Source organism: Sus scrofa, chromosome 3 (assembly GCF_054392235.1).
Source record: "Sus scrofa isolate SSC_HxYL_T2T_F1_AM1 chromosome 3, Sscrofa_HxYL_maternal_Yorkshire_Landrace_v2.0, whole genome shotgun sequence".
NCBI lineage: Eukaryota > Metazoa > Chordata > Mammalia > Artiodactyla > Suidae > Sus > Sus scrofa.
In genome coordinates, this window is record NC_139385.1 from 66,623,727 (window position 1) to 66,645,291 (window position 21,565).

Genomic DNA, 21,565 nt, shown 5'->3' on the forward strand with positions numbered 1-21,565 from the left:
TATATACACCCCATGCCATTCTTCTTATTAAAATACTTCTACTATACCAATGTATTGGTGATTTCCTTCATACTGTTTTTTTACACAGTACAGTATTTGGAGTAGTGAAGAAATCGCTGTAGTTAATAAAAAAAAAAACAAACAGTTAGTTTAAGAGGTCCTAGATTCTCACAGTTCTTCCTCAGAATAAGGCACAGACTTAGATGCCCACCCATAGGCAGGCAGAGAAGAAAATGGGGAGACATGGATGGGCACAAAGCAGAAAGATGTCCTAGAATTAAAATTAAATCATTTGAAACCACAGCCCACAAATGTAGGCTAAGACTTGGCTTGTTGAACCTAAACAGAGTGGCTTCCTTTAAAAGGGTCTCCTAACATAAGAGCCAAAATGTCCAAGATACAATAGAAACGTACTCATTGTATCAAGAAACAAAGAAAATCACAACTGAAGTGAGAAGGGACATTCAGTTGATGCAAATAACCAGGACAAATCAGATGCTGGAATTCTCTGATGATGATTTTAGATAGCCATCCTAGGAATGCTTCAACAATTACAAATGCTCTTGAAACAAACAAAAAATTAAAGTCTCATCAGAGCGATAAAATTTATTTTGAATAAGAACCAAATGGAAATTATCAAACTGAAAAATAGAACAAATAAAAATCTCACTGAAGGAGCTCAATAGCAGAGAACAGATGACAGAGACTGGGATACACTTGAGAACAGAAAACAGAATTTATCCATTCTGAGCCACAGAGAGAAAAGAGACTGGAAAAGAAAAGCAGATAGAGCCTTAAGCACCATGACAGTCGAGCCTCCAGCTCATTGTCGGAGTCCAAGAAGGAGATGGAGAGAGCGGGACTGAAAGATACTTTGAAGAAGTAATGGCTGAAACTTAACAAATTTGACAAAAGACGTAAACCTACAGGTTCAAGAAGCTGAGAAAAACCCAAACAGCGTAAACCCCAAACCATGCATGCCAAGACACATCAACATTACATTTCTGGGAGTTCCCATTATGACTCAGTGGGTTAAGAACCCAGCATTATCTCTATGAGGATACAGGTTCGATCTCTGGCCTCGCTCAGTGGGTTAAGGATCTGGCATTGCCATGAGCTGCAGTATAGGTCACAGATGCGACTTGATCTGGTGTTGCTGTGGTGTAGGCCGGCAGCTGCAGCTCCAATTGGACCCCTGGTCTGGGAACTTCCATGTGCCTTGAGTGAAGCTGTAAAAAGATAAGAAAAAATTACACTTCTGAAAACTAAAAAAGATAAAAAATGCTAAAAGCAGCCAAAGGGGAAAGATACATTACCCAAAGGAGGACACCTGTTCAAATAACGGCAGACTTCCTACCTGAAACTGGAAGGGCACAGTGAGACACTTTGCACCTGCTGAAAGATAAAAAACACGGTCAGGGGTGAGCTCTACATTCAGTGAGACCTCATTCTTCAGGAATAAAGAGGAAATAAAAATATTCTCAGACTAAGGAAAATGAAAAACCTTTATTTCTCACAGACCTACCTTTAAGGTTGGCTAAGGGAAGTTTCACAAATGGAAAGGAAGTGACAGAAAAAAAAGGAATCCTGGAGTAACAGGCAGGAAGGAAGAACAACATAAAAGTAGAACATGCAATAAACTATGCTCTTCCTGAGTTTTATAAATCATTGAGATTGAAACAAAAATTATGCCACCATCTGATCCTGGAGACTTTATTTCAAAGCATGGACTTGGAAGTAAGGTTTCCACACTTCACACAAAGTAGAAAATGTTGACACCAACAGGTCGTGATAAGTCACGGATGTATATTGTAATACCCAGAGTGACCACTATGAAAACTATGCAAAGAGATTCACTCAGAAACACTACTCATCTGTGTGGAGGTAGCCTCATAACAGTATCATTTCTTGAACAGTCTGCAACAAGCCAATCCACTTTGCCAAGAGCTGTACAAACACTCTTAGCTCATTTTTACAGCAGTGCCATGTGATCAGCACTTTATCAATAAGGAAATGTCACATTGTAAATAAATCTCACTTATAAATAGGGAAACAGGAGCTTAAATTAGATGTTAATTTGTCTAAGCTCTCACAACTAATAAGTGACAGACCTCAGATTTGAACCCAGGATTCCCTGGCCATTCCACATCCTGCCTCTACTCTAAGACTCTCCAGGGAACTTGGTATATTATTGGAGTAAAGAATGGCCATAGGCCTCTGGTTCAGAGACATAAGGGGGATTGAGTAAAGAGTTTATAAACTCTACAAGTTATGCACCCTGTGCAGTGATAGTCTGTCAAAATAAGAGCTCCATAAGGATAAAAATGGAGTCGATCCAAGCATTCATCTGAGTACAAGGGATAAAAATTTTTCTGGAAGTTAGCCTTGAAGGATTGAACTTGGCCTTGGTCTTGACAAGCACTCAACCATAAGTCAAAATTTGTAAAAATGGATGTGTCACTGTACACATGGGTAACGCTGGAACTGATAGCCCTCCTGACTTGTATTATTAAAGAGCAGAAAGTAGCTAGACGTTCATAAAAGCCATTTTGTTCTAGTCATGATGATAATGTAATGTTTAGGAGAAAACGGGGCAACCTTGGCAGGCTTTTAAGAAAGATTCACCAGCAAGCACTATGAAACACAAAGTATTGAGCAGAGACCATTTCAGAGAAGAGCGGTCTGGTGTTAATAAGAAAGCTTGATTTCTCCCTTTTCCTTTCCTTTTTTTTTTTTTTAAAGGTATGCTATGAGACTAAAAACCCACTCAGGACCCAATGCCACGCCAGAGGATAAACAGCTGGCTGCATTATGGTGAGTGCATCATATTGGCTTAAAATAGCCTCCCCAGCCTAACCCATCTTCCTTGGCAAACCAGGTGCCGAAATATACAGCATTTTCCTAGTGCTTCCAACACGCCAGACCAAATGCGGTTCTCATGGTGGCAGGAGTCCCATACATGAGGTGAATTCCCACTTATTGGAAATCACAGGGCCTGCGACACAAGGACGTTTTCTGTGTGTGTGTGTGTGTGTGTGTGTGTGTGTGTTCAAATCAGATGAAGCTGTGTTTTAGTCATTGAAATATGAATTTGTGCCACATGTAATCTCCTGTGTTTAGCGTTTTTGATGCAATAGTAGTAATTCATATGTCTCTTTACATGTGGAACTAGAATCCAGATGATGTGGGAAAGTTCTTAACATAGTCAACTGAAGGGTTAATCAATATGTCATAGGTTTTTTTCTATAATGATGACAACAATAATGATTATGTGATTACAGTAATAAGTGTCCCCATTACCTCTCCCCAGGACACCTGACCCCTCGCTCTCATATCATAGGACACCTCATTCTTGGCTCCTCCTATGACAGGGAGTCTCTCCGATGGCTCAGACTCCACTCTAGAACCTGATCTGCAAGTTGGAGAATCAAATCTCAATAACAATAATAATAACAATACACATATAAGAGAGGCTCTCAGGTGGTTTTGCTTCATCACATCATCTGGAGTTGGGTGTGCGGAGAGGAGACTATTGCTCAAGAACATGTTAGAAAATACGGGGGATACAGCCAATATTTTTGTAGTAACTGTAAATGGAAGGGCAGCACTTTTTAAAAATCGTATCAAAAAAAGTTTTTTAAGAGACTCTTAAGTTGCATTTGGTATGTTGGTAATTCTAGTATGTCAACCCCAGATCTGAGTTAGCAAATAATTATGAGTGAAAAGCACCAAGGAAACATGTATAGGGCTCAGGAAGCACTTTCTGTCCTCTTTTCAAACTTTAAATTTCATATTAGGATTAATAAATTACCAACAGTCAGTTAAAATCATATACAGTAGAATGCTAGTGTGTAAATAACAAATATGGAAACTGTAAAATAAAGGAATACCTAGTCTCAGCCTAGTTTTTTTATTGTTTATAAAACATATTCATGTCCGTTACTTTCTTTGAACTAATTAAAGTCCAGTAACATTGTTTAAAAGGGAAGGGCAGGCTATTCCTTCAGGAGAGCTGCTGCTGCTAGAAGTCCAGGATGTCAGAGGCAAATCAAAATAAGATGGTTCTGCCCTGAAACTCACCTAGTCAGCAGTGAGAGCTACGTGCTAGAGCTTCCTCACCCGTCTCATGGAGAGAGGGTGTCCCCTAGTGGTGGAAGAAGAAAATGCCCAGCCCCACAGCCCCAACAAAGAAGCTGTAAAGCTAATAGATGATGTATTTATGGAGTAACTCCTTGAAATTTTGGATTATATTGAACAAGAGGAAGGTCGGATACTTACATATATGTTGGCATAGACATGTGTGTGTGTGTATATAGACACATTCAGTGAGTTGGAACAAGATTTTTAAGGTCTTGTTTGCACAGGGTACACTCATATTTGGGGGCCTGTTTTTTTCTACTGCAGTTACCGATGCCTGGCTCTCCTGTACTGGCGGATGTTTCGACTCAAAAGAGATCATGCTGTAAAGTATTCAAAAGCACTTATCGACTATTTCAAGGTACTGTCCGACTAGCAGGCAGCCTCTACTTCTCAGTTATCTTCCTGTCAAGGACCTTTTCCAGGTAGAATCCATTGCTTTGGGGACAATACAGGATCCCTCTGATACCCACACTAACTCCACTTATGACCCACCTGTGTGTTCAGGACTCAGAAAATCGACTTGAGAGCCCACCTAATTTATATCCCTGCCTATATCTGAGTATTGTTTATAACCTCTAGAAAAAGAAGGTCTGTGTCCTAGAAGGTCTTTTTTTTTTTTTTTTTTTTTTTGGACCACACTAATGGCATATGGAAGTTCCCAGGCTAGAGGTCAAAGCAGAGCTGCAGCTACTGGCCCACACCACAGTCACAGCAACACCAGATCCAAGCTGCATCTGTGATCTACAGCACAGCTCAGGGCAACACCAGATCCTTAACCCACTGAGCTAAGCCAGGGATCAAATCCACACTGTCATGGATACTAGTCAGATTTTGTTTCCGCTGCACCAGAGCAGGAACTCCTGGAAGTCCATCTTTATAGCGAACATAAATTTCTCATGTTCACTTAAAGCATCCTCCTTTAAGACGTCACTATTTAGAACTTCCTCTTAGCTATCTCCAATAGCTAATTTAATTTCTAATAAATGTATTTTGCTTTGGGTTTTTGTTTTTTATTTCTTGTTTTGTTTTGTTTTTTTTTTGCTTTTTAGGGCCACACCTCTGGCATATGGAAGTTCGCAGGCTAGGGGTAGAATCAGAAGTTCCCAGGCTAGGGGTAGAATCAGAGCTACAGCTGCCAGCCTCCACCATAGCCACAGCAATGCAGGATCCAAGCTGCATCTGAGACCTACACCCCAGCTCATGGCAACACCATATCCTTAACCCACTGATCAAGGCCAGGGATCAAACCAGCATCTTCTTGGATACTAGTCGGGTTTGTTTCTACTTGAGACACAACAGGAGCTCCCTAAAAGTGTTATTTTAAATGATAAGAAATGGCCCATTAGAACCCAGAGTCACTAGGACAATAGCATATACAAATAGAAGGAGAGAACTGGAAACCGTGCTTTTATCTATCTTAGGAAATGAAATCATTTTCCCTTGGAGAATGAAAAGCTGATGCACTATTGTTAAGTGGATGTGAGGAAATAATTCACTGGAGATTTCTGGGCCTTTTCATGTCCATTTGTCTGTAGAAACAAAAAGTTACACCATCTCTATCTTCACCAACTTTGTCAGAGACACAACCATCAAGTTAGATCTTTAATCTCCAACCTTCACTACTTGGAAATGATCTCTGATGACCTGGCTGTGTTGGGGGTTCCATGGGCTGTGTCCATCCAAGGCCATCTCCTTCCTGGCCATGCATGCAGTAACCAGGTGCTAAGCTGAGGAGGTAGCTGTCTCAGTCCACTGACCATCATGGGTCATAATGACAAGTACTGACACTAAGCCTTTCCCTTTACTCTGAGGGCCTAAAGTCAAGGTAAGTCATTTTCAAAAATTTAGAATCTAGGAGTTCCTATTGTAGTTTAGCGGTAACAAACCCAACTAGTATCCATGAGGACATGAGTTTGATCCCTGGCCCTGCTCAATGGATTAAAGATACAGTGTTGCCACAAGCTATGGCATAGGTCACAGATGCAGCTCTGATTAGACTCCTAGCCCGGGAACTTCCATATGCTGCAGGTGCAAAAAAAAAAAAAAAAAAAAAAAATTAGAGTCTAAGAGCTAATTCTCAAAGGAGTTATTACAGTCAAGCAAAACATTTGAATAAAGAAGGACTCTGAACTCTGTACGCCACAGAAGTTACAGCAGGTCTCTTAAAGGATCCAAGAAGTTCTTACATATGTAGGTAGCACATGAGTTTGTCCAGAATGAATGGAGAACACAAGTTACAAATCAGAGTTTCCCCTCCAGAGGCTATTGGTAGTTGCCTTGACCAAAGGCTATTAAAATTTAGAGTTTGTGAGAAGATCCTCCTCAATGGCATATGTGGCTGTATTCAGTGTCCTGGAATAAACCATAATGGAAAAGAATATAAACAGGAATGTATGGAGTCCCCTTGTGGTGCAGTGGGTTAAGGATCCAGCATTATCCCTGCCACCACTCCGGTCACTGCTGTGGTGCAGGTTTGATCCCTGGCCAGAGAACTTCCACATGCTGCAGGCACAGCAGCCAAAAAAGAATGTGTCTATGTATAACAATTGCTGTGCAGCAAAAATTGACACTGCATTTCAATTTTTAAAATTTTTAATTTTTAAATTAAAAAAAAGTTTAGCGATGATGAAACCTTCAGGAAACGATGCTAATTTATCCATAAAAATTAGTTTTCTCACTTCAGCTGGCTCTGGGGGAAAAAAAAAAAAAAAAAAAAAAGGCTTTGTCCCCACCCATGTCTTGTACAGTCACAGGGCTTTAGTGAAGAGTAGAAGAGGCCTGAAGGCAGTTTTATAAAATTACTGCATGTGAGGCCATTCCTTACCATTTTGATAACACCTCCACTAAAAACTAAAAATCAGTCACCACTTCACAAAGTTTTTCTTAACCAAAAGAAACACTCTGTGTCTAAGGATCCAGGCTGAGGCTATTTTCTTGTCTCTGGGAGGGAAAATTCACATCAACATTATAAAGGCCATTTTTTCCTTAACAGTCTCATAGACTTATGTCCAAGAAAGCATTAGCAGGCTCTCATGGAAGAAATCTATCTGTGCATTTAGGAACTTTCCTTGCCAAAGGCAAAATGTCTTTTAGATGCGTGATGCAAACAGCTGGCTCACGCAACATATCCTCAATTGGATTATTTAAATAAATCTGAGTTTTTGAATTCACTATCTGTTAAGGAAATACATTTTAATCTGTTCTTTTAGAAATATTCAAGAGCAACTTCCTCTAATATTTGAAAGCTTTGTAAATTAAAACATAACAATTGATGCCTTGTGTTTTCAGGACTTCATTGTATGTCAACAGTTTGTGCAGATATGCCCTACACTTAAATTTAAGATGTTCTCATTGTGTATGGGATAGGGAGTATTCCTGCTCTTTTTTCCTTTTCAGAAAAAGTAAGCTAGTTGAAGATTTTTTTAATTAGGCTGATTTAGGATCAGCAGCCCCTCAGGATTATGACTTAATTTGGTGCATGAAAATCCAGGCTGCATGGTGAGCTCTTTGCTTTAGCTCCGTGTAAAACCCAGCAGGCCATGCAGCTGGCCCCCACTCTCTTCCAGAAAGTAAGCCTGGCAACTAGAACTTCCCAGATCCTATTTCTGTGAGTCTGCATTTTATCTACCATGCCTGCTGTTGCTTCTCTCAACAGTCACCTGAGAACATGTTACTGTCAACTGTTTAAACTCAAGCAGGTGGCACTCACTGTCCCTTTTTTTTTTTTTTCCTGCAGAATTCATCTAAAGCTGCCCAAGCCCCATCTCCATGGGGGGCCAGTGGAAAGTAAGTTCATTTTTCCAAAGTAAAGATGAGGCATGAGATGTGCCATGAGGCTGGGTAACATGCTCATCTGCCTTGAGGGGAGGCCCCACCTCCCTGGGTACAAACCTCTCTGCCCTTGTTTTCCTACCTATGCTCTCCCCTTCCAGGAGCACTGGAACCCCATCCCCCATGTCTCCCAACCCCTCCCCCACCAGCTCCGTGGGATCTCAGGGGAGCCTCTCCAATGCCAACGCCTTGTCGCCTTCAACCATCGTCAGCATCCCGCAGCGCATCCACCAGATGGCAGCCAATCACGTCAGCATCACCAACAGCATCCTTCACAGCTATGACTACTGGGAGATGGCGGACAACCTGGCCAAGGAAAACAGAGGTGTGTTTGCCTAAGGGAAGCGTGTGTGTGGCTCACCCACAGCCAGGGGAGACAGCCTGATCCTTGGGCATCAACTGCCAAGTCTTCATCACTTACCCAACAATGCAAAGCAATCATAGAAGCTGTTACCTTCCGTGTGAAACTTTTCCTGACTGCTTCCCATCACTCAGGGCCTCCTGTGCCTTTACTTCCCTTTGTCTTCACTACAGGAAAGATCAGAGATAGAGATGGAGGTAGAGATGGTATAGGTACAAATGATACAGATGCAGATTATATAAATAAATAGAGCAGACACACATCCCTTTAGCAGGTGAGCCCCTTCAAGGTGGGATTCCATTTTATTCAACTTTGTATTCCTAAGACCTGGGAATGAATGAATGAACTGATGAGTATGAATATTACTAGCTGATTAAGTGATAGCTGTTTACAACAAGAAAAAAAAAGTGTTTTATAGGTAAGCTGTATTTCTTTTTAAATAATGTTTGTTTTTACTGATTATAAAAAGAATGCACGTTTACTGTGGCTAAATTTGTAAAGTACACACACCAAAAAAAACTATAGAGAAAAAAAATTTTTTTCTTTTGTAGCCACCCTGCAGCATGTGGAGTTCCCAGGCCAGGAATCAGATCTGAGCCACAGTTGTAACCTACTCTGCAGCTGTGGCAACACCAGATACTTAACCTACTGTGCAGGGCCAGGGATCGAACCTACATCCTTGAGGCTTCAGAGACACGGCCAATCCCCTTGCCCCACAGTGGGAACTCTGAAAAAAGACTTTAATCATCAGTGATCTTATCACCGAAAAGTATTTCCTATTGCCATTTTATTGAAATTTCCTTTTAAAAAAGTTTTACCATAGTTGATCTACAAGGTTATGATAATTTCTGCTGTGTAACGAAGTGATTCAGTTATACTTTACATACATCCATTGTCTTTCAAATTATTTTCCCACATAGATGATCGCAGAATATTGGGTAGAGTTCTCTGTGCCACACAGCAGGTCCCCATTGGCCAGCCATTCCATGTACCTCAGTGTGCATACGCCAGTCCCAAACCCCCAGTCCGCCCCTCTCCCACCCTCTGTCCCCTTTGGTAACTGTAAGTTGCCAGTTCTATTGAAATTTCTTCTAGTCTTCTCCAAATATTTATAATTTTTACCAAAATAAGATCATGATATGTATACAGTTTTCCATCCATCTTTTTTTTTTATTTAGCATTATAACAGGCCTTTCCTCATGTCACTAACTAGTTCAGAAACATCTTTATGATGGTTCTCTAATACTGTCATAATAGCATATGTAATCAAAAGCATCATGACTTTTCTCGAGCCACTCTCCTGCTGTTTGACTTTTATGATAACTTCCAGGTTTTTTCCACTATTACAAATAATGTTATGATAAATGTCCTAATGTAAATTATTGTTGATATCTCTGATTATTTTCATGGGAGGAACTTGTAGAATGAGAGGGTCTAGAGGTATAGATTCTTTAAGATAGATATGGACCTATATTGTTAACTTTCTCCTATAAGACTGTACCAGTTTACCACTCTTTTTCCAGGAATAGATGAGAGTGCAAATATGAGCTCACTTTCAAGTCATTAAATGCAAATTTTGTTCCCAGGGTAACATATGCCTATGAGACTAAGACCAGGATGTCCATGGTGAGATGAGGAATTTAGGGCACAGACAGGCAGGTGGATCCTGAGTACATAAAACCGATAATGCAGCCAGATAGGACATAACAGTAGCTCGGAGGTGTCACACTCTGAAAATGCAGTGGGAGAGCCAGGGAGGTCAAGGCCACGGGCTGGGGCCAGCAGGACTGGCTCGCTGGAGGAGCTAGCATGGAACAGGGTTTTCACAAGCAGATAGTAGTTGAGTGGTTGAAGTGCAGTGGTGTGGGTGTCACAGGTGCATAATAGAGAAGGGACAACTGTACACAAGGTCACGTGGTCAGTTTGGGAGAACCTGAGCAGGCTAGGCTCTAGACGGTCCTGCCAGCTGCCCCTTGATGTCCCCTAGAAGAGCCACAGGTCCAGGGCACAGTCAGCGAGTTTTCCCAACCTGCTCCTCCACCCTCCCCGTCCCCCCGGCCACCTGGAACTTGGGTTCTCTACACCTTCCCTGCAGGACCCCACGCGGCCTGTGTAGGAGCACCTTTGTAAAACTCCTCCCAGATTCTTCCTTTCAGGGAGTGTTGTTAGGACCAGCCACATGATCCGATTTAGGACAGCATGGAGCACATGAACTGATTTGTCCCTATCGGCCACTCAGCTGTGACCTCTGCCATGGTGGCACCCCACATTCTTCATCTCAATGCACTCCCCACATCCGCCTTCCTGCGCCAAGGGTAGTGCAGTAATAAATGTTCAGCGAAAGGACACAGGCAGAGGATGTCCAGAAACCATCTCAGTAGACATGTTTCAGAACCCATCTCTGATTTGCCCTCCAGCCTGGAGCCTCCTCCCTCAGACCCCCTCCAGGGGCTCAGCATGTGCACAGTTGAGTACAGTTGAAGGGATGACAGAGCTGCAGGCCAGGTTCAGGGGGGAAGCATTGCTACACAAGGAGGTTGCAGTCTGAGGAAGTAAATTTTTTTTTGCTATTTGGCTAAATAAATGTCTTTTTTTTTTTTTTTTTTTTTTGCCATGACATGTTTTCTTTATTAATTCAGAATTAGAGTTCCCATCATGGCTCAGTGGTTAACAGATCCGACTAGGAACCATGAGGTTGCAGGTTCCATCCCTGGCCTCGCTCAGTGGGTTAGGGATTCAGTGTTGCCATGAGCTGTGGTATAGGTTGCAGACGCCGCTCAGATCCCACGTTGCTGTGGCTGTGGTGTAGACCGGCAGCTACAGCTCCAATGGGACCCCCTAGCCTGGGAACTTCCATATGGCACAGGTGCGGCCCTAAAAAGCAAAAAAAAAAAGGAATTATTTCAACAAAATACATATATATTATATACATAATGTGTATATGAAGCATGAAGAGTTAGATCTGTTAAAATCAATGTACTTAAAGCACATTGGAAAGTTACGTGTAAACACATAAGATTCATTCAATTCAGTATCGCCCAAGTCATTCATTTCAATCAGAAATCACCAGTGGAGTGATTATTTGGATACAGGATGAGCCCACCACTTTGGGGGCTCAATTTTGTGTGGTGGAGTGCTCGTGTCACATCATGGGACAGGGAAGGCTTCATTTGTCTAGATAGAGCCCGGTGTGTGTCGCTCTAACACCCCTCTCTGTCCCCTAGAATTCTTCAACGACCTGGACCTGCTCATGGGGCCAGTCACCTTACACAGTAGCATGGAGCACCTGGTCCAGTACTCCCAGCAGGGCCTGCACTGGCTGCGGAACAGCGCCCACCTGGCATAGGGACCTCGCCTCCGAGCCGGACTGTGCTCTTGTCTTCATGGATGGCTCAGCATTGCTGGACACTGTGCTACTGAAGTTCCCAGCCACAGCATTTCTCCAACCGCGGTGAATATTTTCTCAGCATCGCACAATGGTCTTTCTTCCCAGGGCACGTGTGTTTGTCTGTGTGGGTGTCGAAGCAGCTGCCTGTGTGTGTGTATAAGACACCCAGCTCTTGAGAACACCTCTTTCTCTGTCTAGTTTTCAGAATCCAGGCTAGACAAAGTGATCAGACATTTCTGATGAAAGAAAATGTGTTTACACACACATACATACACGCACACACACACACACACACACACACACACACACACACACACACTTTCTAGTTCAAAGCTAAACCATGACTTCTTAGGACGTTCAACCAAAATCTCATGGGTTAGTTAACCAGGTGCAATACAGCACACCAAAAGCTTGACTGCCAGTTAAGATGAACCTAGTTCTTATATTCTTGATTACTTTCAGTATTAATATACTCTTCCCCAATTATTATTTTTTGATTGTGTGTATTAATGGATAATTGAATAATGAAAATCAGTCAGTTATTTTTGTGCTGGCCGTTTACTAGAGTGCATGTTACCAAATACCTTTTATCTAGCACCTGCCCCCCCCATCCAACTTTACTGTCAGCTAAACATGTTAGAAGCAAATGAATGGACTCCCACAGGCCCTCCCTGCCCTGCCTCCCAGAATAGTGACCTTGACACTGAGATGTGGTAAAAAGTCTTGGTGTCTTTGAAAACGAACCAACATTAAAGCAGCAACGACTGTGTTTAGGGCGCTCAGTGAGGAACTGCCACCTTCTTCAGAGGCCATGAGCCCGCCCAGCACGTCTTTTTCTTCTTCCTGCCACTGTGACAGACAGAGGCTGTAGAGCCACATGGCATTTGCCAGCCACTATTTTTCATGTCTTTTCTTTCCGTGATCGCTTTCTTACCACTGTTCTTGGCCAAACTAGGGTATTGCCTAGAACGCCTCTTCACTGGGCATCTGTATCTGTTGCTTATCAGGCCAAGAACTCTTTGCCATCCTGATTCTGCCTCATCCTCTTGGTCTTTATAGAAAGTGCCCCTGGTGGCCTCCCATGCATTTTGATCTGGGGGAATGTGTTTTAGGCTTTGATTAGCAAGCTCCTTACTCCACAGAGCAAGTTATTCCTGCCATGACCGCAGTGGTGTCTGGGGTCACAACGACCAGACATCATGCTTCCGCCCTGTGCGTCTGATATGTTTACGTCTTGCCCTTGATTCTTGTCTTTTTTTCTTTTTTCTTTTTTTTTAATTAAGTTTACATTTTCCTTTCTGGACATCTTGTTTACAGTTTTTGTCTGGAATTTATTTCTTGTGTTGTCTCTTGTCATACCCTAGATGTAGTCTTCTTGTTCAATATATTTGGATATAAAAATATTGGTTAAAAAAAAAAAAAAAAACTCCTGGAAAAGAGGATAATCCTTGCCACACTTTAAAAACAAAAATAATAACCTTAAGGCCTCTCACTTGACAAAATTGCCCCGAATCTGCCTGAGAAAGACAGGCGATATGATGTGTGGAATAATCCATTTTGCAAGGCGAAGGTAACACAAAACACGTCTAACAGGTACTGATGGGCTCGTGGGTGTGGTTGCCACGTTAATGTATTTGTCAGCCTGATCTGTCGGGAGAAATCAGATGGCTGTAGTTCGCTCCAAGCACTGATTCAAAACCATACAAATGATTGAACAGCTTCGGCGATTGGAAGTGAATCTCAATGACCAGGTGAAGACTCTGTGAAATTTCCATTTGGCCTTGACCTTCAAGCATCTGGAAATACAAACAGTCTTTCTTTTCGTACGTTTATCCACCTGAGATGCTTCTGATGGTCCTCTCAGTAATTGTTGCCAGGGTTCCTGATCCCACTGGGGTCAAAGTTAAGACATTTTTTTTTTCTTTTTTGAGGGGATTGAGGCTCAGTCCCACTCAGTCTTGTGGAATTTGGATGAAATATTCACGTAAAGGGACGGCCCCCAGGGTCCAGCGTGCAGCCCTGAGGTGCCCCTCTGGCTTTGCCCACCTTTGTGTAGCAGGCCTGGTGGTGGTGTCCACGTGATGTGCTGCCCCGTGAAACCCATCTGAACACGTAGGTGGTCTCTGGCCAGTGGTGCCAGCTGCACTCAGGCAGCAGCCATTTCCAATGCAACGTGAAACTGGTCATTCAGGAGCGGTCGCAGCACACCGTTCTCAGCATCTCTTGTTTCACTCCCGCTGGGTAGGGCCTGTTGGGGCAGTGGTTTTGCTTTGCTTTGCCATCCATGATTTCGCCATTGTGGCATCTTTTGATCATTGCTTGTTTCTTGCATTGAGTTTTGTTCCCAGTAGAAAGGTCTCCCTTGCGTTTTCTGATTTCAAAAGGAACACATGCTCATAGAAAAAATGCACCCAATACAGAGACGTGGAAAATCGGAAGACTCAGCCCCCTCCCCCAGAGCCAACCACTGCTCATCCTTTCCTGTATATCCTCTAGAAACCTCCCATGTAAATATAGAAGGTCTATTGGCATTTTTTTTCCTATTTGAAGCCATTCTTTCATCAGAAGTTCATATGCGTTCAGCAGGCCTTCTCCTCCATAATCTGAATGGACCTTGATCACAATTGTTCCGGTTCTCTCTGAATTCAGAGAGGAATCCAAATAGTTCCCTGATCAAAAAGTGGGCATTTGTTACTCTTCGACACAGCTGGGACTTAACGTGCAGAGCTATGCTCCGGAAGAGAGGTTTGGTTAAAATGTACTTCTGGAAACTTTCAAACTGCCCGTGGAACCTCGGACCCTTTCTCTAAAGAGGAATGTACTGGGAAAAAGGAAAAAAAGAAAAACCTGAAAGAGTTGACAGATTGTGCGTGCGATTGAACACATGGAATCAATGCAATGAGGCTTCCTGCACTAAAATGTACCCTCATATCTACAACAATGACGTGTGTATTATATAACAGTGATGTGTACATTCCTGACATCCCATACATAATATACGCAGTTTGTATAAAAGCATTCATTTAAAAATATATATGTACAATACAGCTAACATAAACCTGTAGTACGCCTGAAGGATATGACTAGTGCCTAATCTTAAGTGTAAGTCCACTGCGTGTTCAAATCACCTTGGAAGTGCAGTCATTGTTATGAAATGAATCAGTGCAGCCAACCTTATTTACAAACCACATCTTTGAAACTGTGCAGTCGTATATACATATATATTTTTAAATAACATTTTTCACGGTTTTCCAGAGTTACTGTTGAAATCTGTATCACCAAAAAGAAAAAGAACAAAAGCAAGATTTTTTTTAATGATGTAGACACTCTTCAGACCCAGTAAATCTGTGTGTGGTTTCCTGTTTGTAGATACCCAAGAAACTTTAGCAGTCACCAGCCTTAATGCATGTACAGGATATTATTGTGACTTAATTTATCTGCAGTTTTTAATCCATGTGAAATTGGAATTTATAAACTGACTTGGATTAAATATGTCTGCCTTTCTAAGGTTGCCAATGTTACATTAAATGATTTATGTTGTAAATGAGAGACATTGAGTTGTACGTTAAAAAAAAAAATTGTCCACCCATTTCTGTGAATATTTTTACAAGGAAACTTCAGAATCAAAATATATTCAAATACGCATTCTGGTCCCCCGTTCATAGTCTCTTTAGAATGAAGCTTGTTGTTTCATAAAATTTTTAAATGTTGCTCTTCCACAGATTATCATTACTAAGTCTCATATTTTTCATGGGGGGGGAGTATGTTTTTCTTTATTGTAGGTGTAGTTTACTACTTGTCTTTCTCACACATTTACACATGTGCACACATGTGTGAGAACACACCCCCCCATGTCCCAGAAAGTGCTGAATATTCAGGAAGCTTGAGAGGTTTATTTAGATGACCGCATTGGTGCCTGTCCAGTCAGAGTGACCCTGGGACACTGTTTTCACTTAACATTCCTTAGTGACACAAGTTAATTCCCTGACTTGTATCTACTGGGTTTTCCCAACTCTAACCAACATGGTGGAATAATGTTGGCAATAGTTGGTCGAGAGAAATGAGAGAATTTTGAACTAATGAAGATAGAAATAGCCGACTGGTGGCTTGCCCCGTGTGGGAGGGTGTTTTTATGAAGCTCATTTTTCACTCTTCTCTCCCTCTTTTTTCATTCCCTTCTTCCCCAAGCTAAACTAAACAAAGAAGCAGAAACAGCAGCAAAAACGAAACAATTGTTTCACCTTACCCAGCCTATATCCTTAGATACTAGCTCCAGTCTCCATGGAGACCACCTCATCCCAGAGATGGCCAGGATGGGGTCCTCGGCTTTGCTTGTTCCAGAGACCACTGAGCCTGATACTCTTCCAAAGATGGTTTGGGCTAAGAAACACCCAGTGGTCTTTCCAGAACTGTCTTTCTCTGATGCGGTTTTGCTGAAGTCTATTCCCATCCGAATCATAGTTTTAAGAAGTAACACATTTTCGATGAAACGTGCATCAACTGGAGTCTTGAAAGACATTTTTTTAAATGATAGGAAAAAGAGAAACCCAACAACATAAAACTGCATTTCCGACAATTTGGAGCCAGAGTTTACTTCCTAATTTTCCCATCCCTGGAAGAGCACAGTCTTTCGATATTACTGCTTCCTGACAAATAGCGCAAGAAATATTCAGGTTTTTGAGATTTGTGTTATCTTTGTCCCAACTGAATTATTCTCTGTATATCATCAGAGGGGTCAGTGTGTTTGCATTTGGCCTGAGGAAAATGATTTAAAAAAAAAAAAAAAAAAAAAAACTCTGTTCTCAAACTAATTACATCTGACCACAGTTTGGGTTTTTATTATTAACTGGTGCCCTGAAGCAGCGGGAGGTAAATTTGGGGTCGGCCACGAAGGATTTAGATTCCCAGCTCTGATTCACAGTGAAGGGGATCAGAGGATAACATCTCTCTGTGTTACTCTTAAAATCCACCTCTTAGAGCCAATTTTAAACACATTGATCTGAGGGATGAATTCATGGGACTAATTGCAGGCCAACACAAGGATCACCATTCATCTTTAAGCATAAGGAAGGAGTGACGAGACCTGAAAAGTTGAATCAAAGACTTGTTTCTCCACTTATTTCTAACCTAGGGCAAGCTCATCAGAAAATATTTATAACCCAATATGATGTAAAATAGCACCAGTGTTTAGGATTTTCAAACAGTGCTATTTGGTTATAAAAAAAATAATCACAGTTTTCTAGTTTCCATATTGTTTTCCAATCCTTGTTCAGTTCTTTGTAAAACAGAACGGATTTTTTCCCCAGTAGTTATAATCTCTTGGTTTCTAGATGCCCAGATGAGCAAAGAGAATAATTACCAGTGATGAGCGTGTGTTAGTTAACTTGACTAAACAGCATCTACGCATGGCAACCGGATGTATACGGCTTTTCAAAGAACAGTCTTTGAGTCTCCTCTATTCCCTTCATGGACATGAGTGATCATGAAGCCAGAAGGATAGCCACATAGTTGAGGTCTCAAAAATCCCAAGTACGTAACATGCTAATCTTCAGTGATAGACATTTTTCCAGCATTACCAGTGACTTTGGGGGGCCTATTTAGGTAGTAAAATAGTGATATTAACACTCTCCTTTGAGTAATTTGTAAACCGATTATGAACCCCCTAAAGTTCCCAGGGCTGTCAACACAACCCAAAATGACCTTCTTTGTGAGCTGGCTTGACCGTTTTTGTTCCTTTAGGGTTTTTTCCTTCTAAGTGCTTTAAGTCAGATTCAGTATCTCAGTTATCTAGAGGAATAATTATCAGAGGCAATGGGGACTTTAAGGAAACCAAGATTCAATGTTACAACTCATCGGTGTTGGGGATGGGAAGTCTGAGAAATAAGCTGGCTGTCCAGACACTCTCCTTCTTTGCCTGCTGCCCCTGGTTCTTCTTCTTCTTCTTTTTTTTTTTTTTTTTTTTTTTAAGACCACACCTGCGGCATATGGAGGTTCCAAGGCTAGGGGTTGAATCTGCAGCTGCCGGCCTACACCATAGCCATAGTAACATGGGATCCAAGCCACATCTGCAACCTACACCACAGTTTGTATCGGTGCCAGATCCTTAACCCACTGAGCAAAGCCAGGGATCGAACGCGAGTCCTCAGGTCAGGTTCTTAACCCAACTGAGTCACAACGGGAACTCCACGCCACTGGTTGTTAAATAAAGCTCTTCTCCATGTGAAATGTAACCCAGAGCAGTGACTGCCCCCCTGAGGGAGAGTGAGGATCACAGCCTGGGGCAAGCCTTTGGACATCCTGGTGGTCACACACAGCCGGAGTTAAGCATCGCTGTCAGAACAGAGGCAATGGAAACCCAGGCTCTCTTGGCAGGCACCAAGAGGCAAAAGTGTGTGATGTGGTAGGTGACACTTTGTCCCAGCTCTGTTTAGGTTCTGCGGGACCAAGAGGATGACAGCGGGGTAACCAGAGGTCTCTCCATGGAACCCCTCAGCCTTTGTCATTACCACTTTGAGTTCATCCCACCTGCAGGTAGGGCTCTGATAGACCAATGAGGTGGCAGGGGTGGGGGGTGGTCTGTTCTCACCAGGAGCAGCAGGGCTGCAGTTGGTGGTCCAGCCCCACCCTCCTCTTCCTCATCCAGTCCTGGCCTTAAGAAAGCAGGGGGTGGAGTTCCCGTTGTGGTGCAGTGGTTAGTGAATCCAACCAGGAACCATGAGGTTGCAGGTTTGGCCCCTGCCCTTTCTTGGCTCAGTGGGTTAAGGATCCAGCATTGCCATGAGCTGTGGTTTAGGTCGCAGACGCGGCTTGGATCCTGCGTTGCTGTGGCTCTGGCTTAGACTGGCGGCTACAGCTCCGATTAGACCCCTAGCCTGGGAACCTCCATGTGCCACGGGAGCAGCCCCAGAAAAAGCCAAAAAGACAAAAAAAAAAGAAAAAAGAAAAGAAAGAAAGCAGGGGGTATGCAGCTGGGAAGAAGGAGAGGGAACACTGGGTCCAAGCTTCCAGTGTTTTCATCCTCCATGGGCATACAGCCTCCCTCTTAAACACCAGGCTCTAGACATCCCACTGGAGCCAGGTGCACAGCCCCATCTCCTGTGCCCTCCTGCTTTTCCTTTTAAGCACCAGGAGGCCAAGTTCTCTTCATATGAATCTTGTGCCCCTGATGGTAATTGTTGTTGATTTGGGGCCAAGGGACAGAGGACAGCTGCTCTGGGAGCTTTGTCCCTGAGAAAGGAGATCTCTCCTAAGGGACTTGCGTTATATCATGAGCTTCAGGAAAGAGGAAACCTCTCCTGAGGAAATGATGGATTTTTTTTTCTCTAGTGGGTTAAATAATGCCTTCAACAATGATAGTTGAAGTGCAGGCTAACCCTTAGGGTACCAGGAGAGAGAAAGTCAACATAAGAACTTAGTGATTTTGTGAGGTCCAACGGAAGCTGTAACTTCTAGTCCCGGACATCAGGGCAAAGACGGCAAATCTGACTGCTGACCTGAGTGTCTGAGTGTTTCAAGGCCCCAAGTGTTAGGTTGAAGTTTGGGGCTTTTACCAAATATTTGTATTATTTACTCACAGAGGCTTCCTTGGGTACCTAAAGCACTAAATCCCAGTGCTCTGAGCTTAACCAAAATAATCATGAAATACTCCTTCAAAAGGGTCTCTTCTTTTCATACACTCTGGACACGCCTTTGCTGGCCTTCCTCTGAGACAAAAGAGCAACAGCTGAAGGTTCTGAAAGATCCAGCCTGATTTAAGCCCCAGTCGATACCAACACCCTTATCAGGGTGAACTCTGGGCATTTAGGTAAAAAAAATATCTAGGGTGTATCTAGGAGGCGAGATACACTAACTGGACACTTGAATTTCATTCACTGATTCTCAGGCAGGATCTTCAGGACCAGACAGGCCCATTACAGCATAGCTGCTGCTGCTCAGGGTCTGTGGCATCGAGTTTCAAGTCCTTCCCAGAGTCCACTGGTGGCCTAGCAGTTTAGGATCGAAGGAAGGTAAGGTCCCTCCCACTTAGTTTGCCTCAGTTGGAGCAGGAGTTTAAATTCCAGTGTTTTCCTTTGGCTATGTCATCGTGGATGTTTCTTCTTGGAGCTGGCAGCTCTAATTCATTCCTCCAATAGCAAAGGCCTCTGTGTTACATCAAACACCACCTCCAATTCTGCACCTCACTCTTGGAAAAGCTGCCAGCAACTCAGAAACCTGCTCATCCGCCGTAAGACATTTCCAGTGATCCAATTGAAACATCCATAAAACCAAATTAAATGGCCTTCATCTTCTCTTACAGGAATTGGTCTTAGGGTTGTTTCAAAACTGAAGAGGACATGAAGTTGGACAATTCTCTACAGTAATTTATGCCGTAAAATGTATATATTGTAGCCTTGACTGTAAATACTATATTTATTAAGGTTTGATACCCTTTTCGTTTTTGTCTAGTTATTCACTCTTAAAAGAGCTGAAGTTCATGTTTGTTCATGTTTGTCTAGTTATTCACTCTTAAAAGAGCTGAAGTTCACTTGGGGCTTCTTGTTAGGGCATTTGGATGTGGTTAGAAAGTCCAGGATCTGTGTTAATAGTCACTATTTTAATCCTAATGGTCATATAACAACCTATTAAGCATCACCATTCTAAGCCCTACCCCTGATGAAAACATGTGCTCTTCTCTGTCTTTAAGAATGTGATGGGAGTTCCCCTCGTGGCTCAGCAGATAACGAACCTGACTAACATCCATGAGGACAGGGGTTCGATCCCTAGCCTTGCTCAGTGGATTAAGGATCCAGTGTTGCCGTGAGCTATGGTGTAGGTCACAGATGCAGCTTGGATCCTGTGTTGCTGTGGCTGTGGTGTAGGCCGGCAGCTGCATCTCTGATTCAACTCCTAGCCTGGGAACCTCCATATGCTGCGGGTATGGCCCTAAAAAAAAAAAAAAAAGAAGAAGAAGAAGAAGAAAGAAAAAGAAAAAAAAATTGATAAAAATCTTCACCTAAGGAATTAATAAAGAACAGTGTCTTGAGTAAGTAAGGAACACTTCCTCCAGCTCTTCTCAAAATTCGTGAACACTTTTTCCCAGGAAATTCCAGTGGATTCTCGTGAAGCAGCCCAGAGCTTTTCCTCCCACAGAGAGGTCTCACCTCCCAGGCTGCTTCTAGGACACCTGCATGCCTGGAAGCCTCAGGTTGCTCAGATCTGCTTAAGGAAGTATGAGTGTGAAATCTCCCTCCTCTCTTTCCCTCTCATGTTATTAAAAAAAAAAAAAGTTGCTCCCACACAGCTGTATGTATCATATTGCAAATAAAAGTCCAGATTCAAATTGTGAATAATTCAGTAGTGAATTATTTGGGGAAGATATTAGGAAGGCATAGAGAGATACCACTAGTTTTAAGGATTTGTCTGGGGGATGTTTTCTTTTGTCTAAGTTTAAATTTTTATGTACAAGGATGATGGAATCATTGACCATTTCTTCGACTGTTTGGAGATTTTACTATGTCTCTAAGTCAGAGGAAACTTACTGTGTCTCTAAGTCACAGTTCTTCCAATGTGCAAGCACCTTACTGTACTGTAACAGAATGAGCCTTAAGGATTTATAAGAATAAGCACTTTTATATTTGAAGGTAAATACTCATGCATCAGTGAAATTACTTTTTTAATGTCTTAATAAACCTTGAAATCAATACCACTCTGTCTCAAAAACATCCTCCTGTCTCTTCCTAGAACAACTTCTGAGTAAAATGATCTTTCTTAGATCTTTCTGCTATGGCACAGTGGGTTAAAGGATCTGATATTGCCATAGCTGCCATATAGGTCGAAGCTGCAGCTTGAATTCAGTCCCTGGCCTG

General features: G+C 42.5%; 1 protein-coding gene across 18 annotated transcripts in view; it reads left to right on the forward strand.

The window, feature by feature from the left end:
* Positions 1-15,365, forward strand: part of AFF3 (ALF transcription elongation factor 3) — a 594,300-nt gene extending 578,935 nt beyond the window's left edge. For all 18 annotated transcript variants that reach the window (XM_085018570.1, XM_021088183.2, XM_021088187.2 and 15 more), the window contains 5 exons: positions 2,743-2,814; positions 4,405-4,498; positions 7,877-7,926; positions 8,073-8,296; positions 11,557-15,365. In XM_085018570.1, the coding sequence (XP_084874696.1) occupies positions 2,743-2,814; positions 4,405-4,498; positions 7,877-7,926; positions 8,073-8,296; positions 11,557-11,678 (562 nt within the window). In that variant the 3' untranslated portion in view covers positions 11,679-15,365. The remainder of the gene's footprint in view (positions 1-2,742; positions 2,815-4,404; positions 4,499-7,876; positions 7,927-8,072; positions 8,297-11,556) is intronic.
* Positions 15,366-21,565: the final 6,200 nt, after the last annotated feature.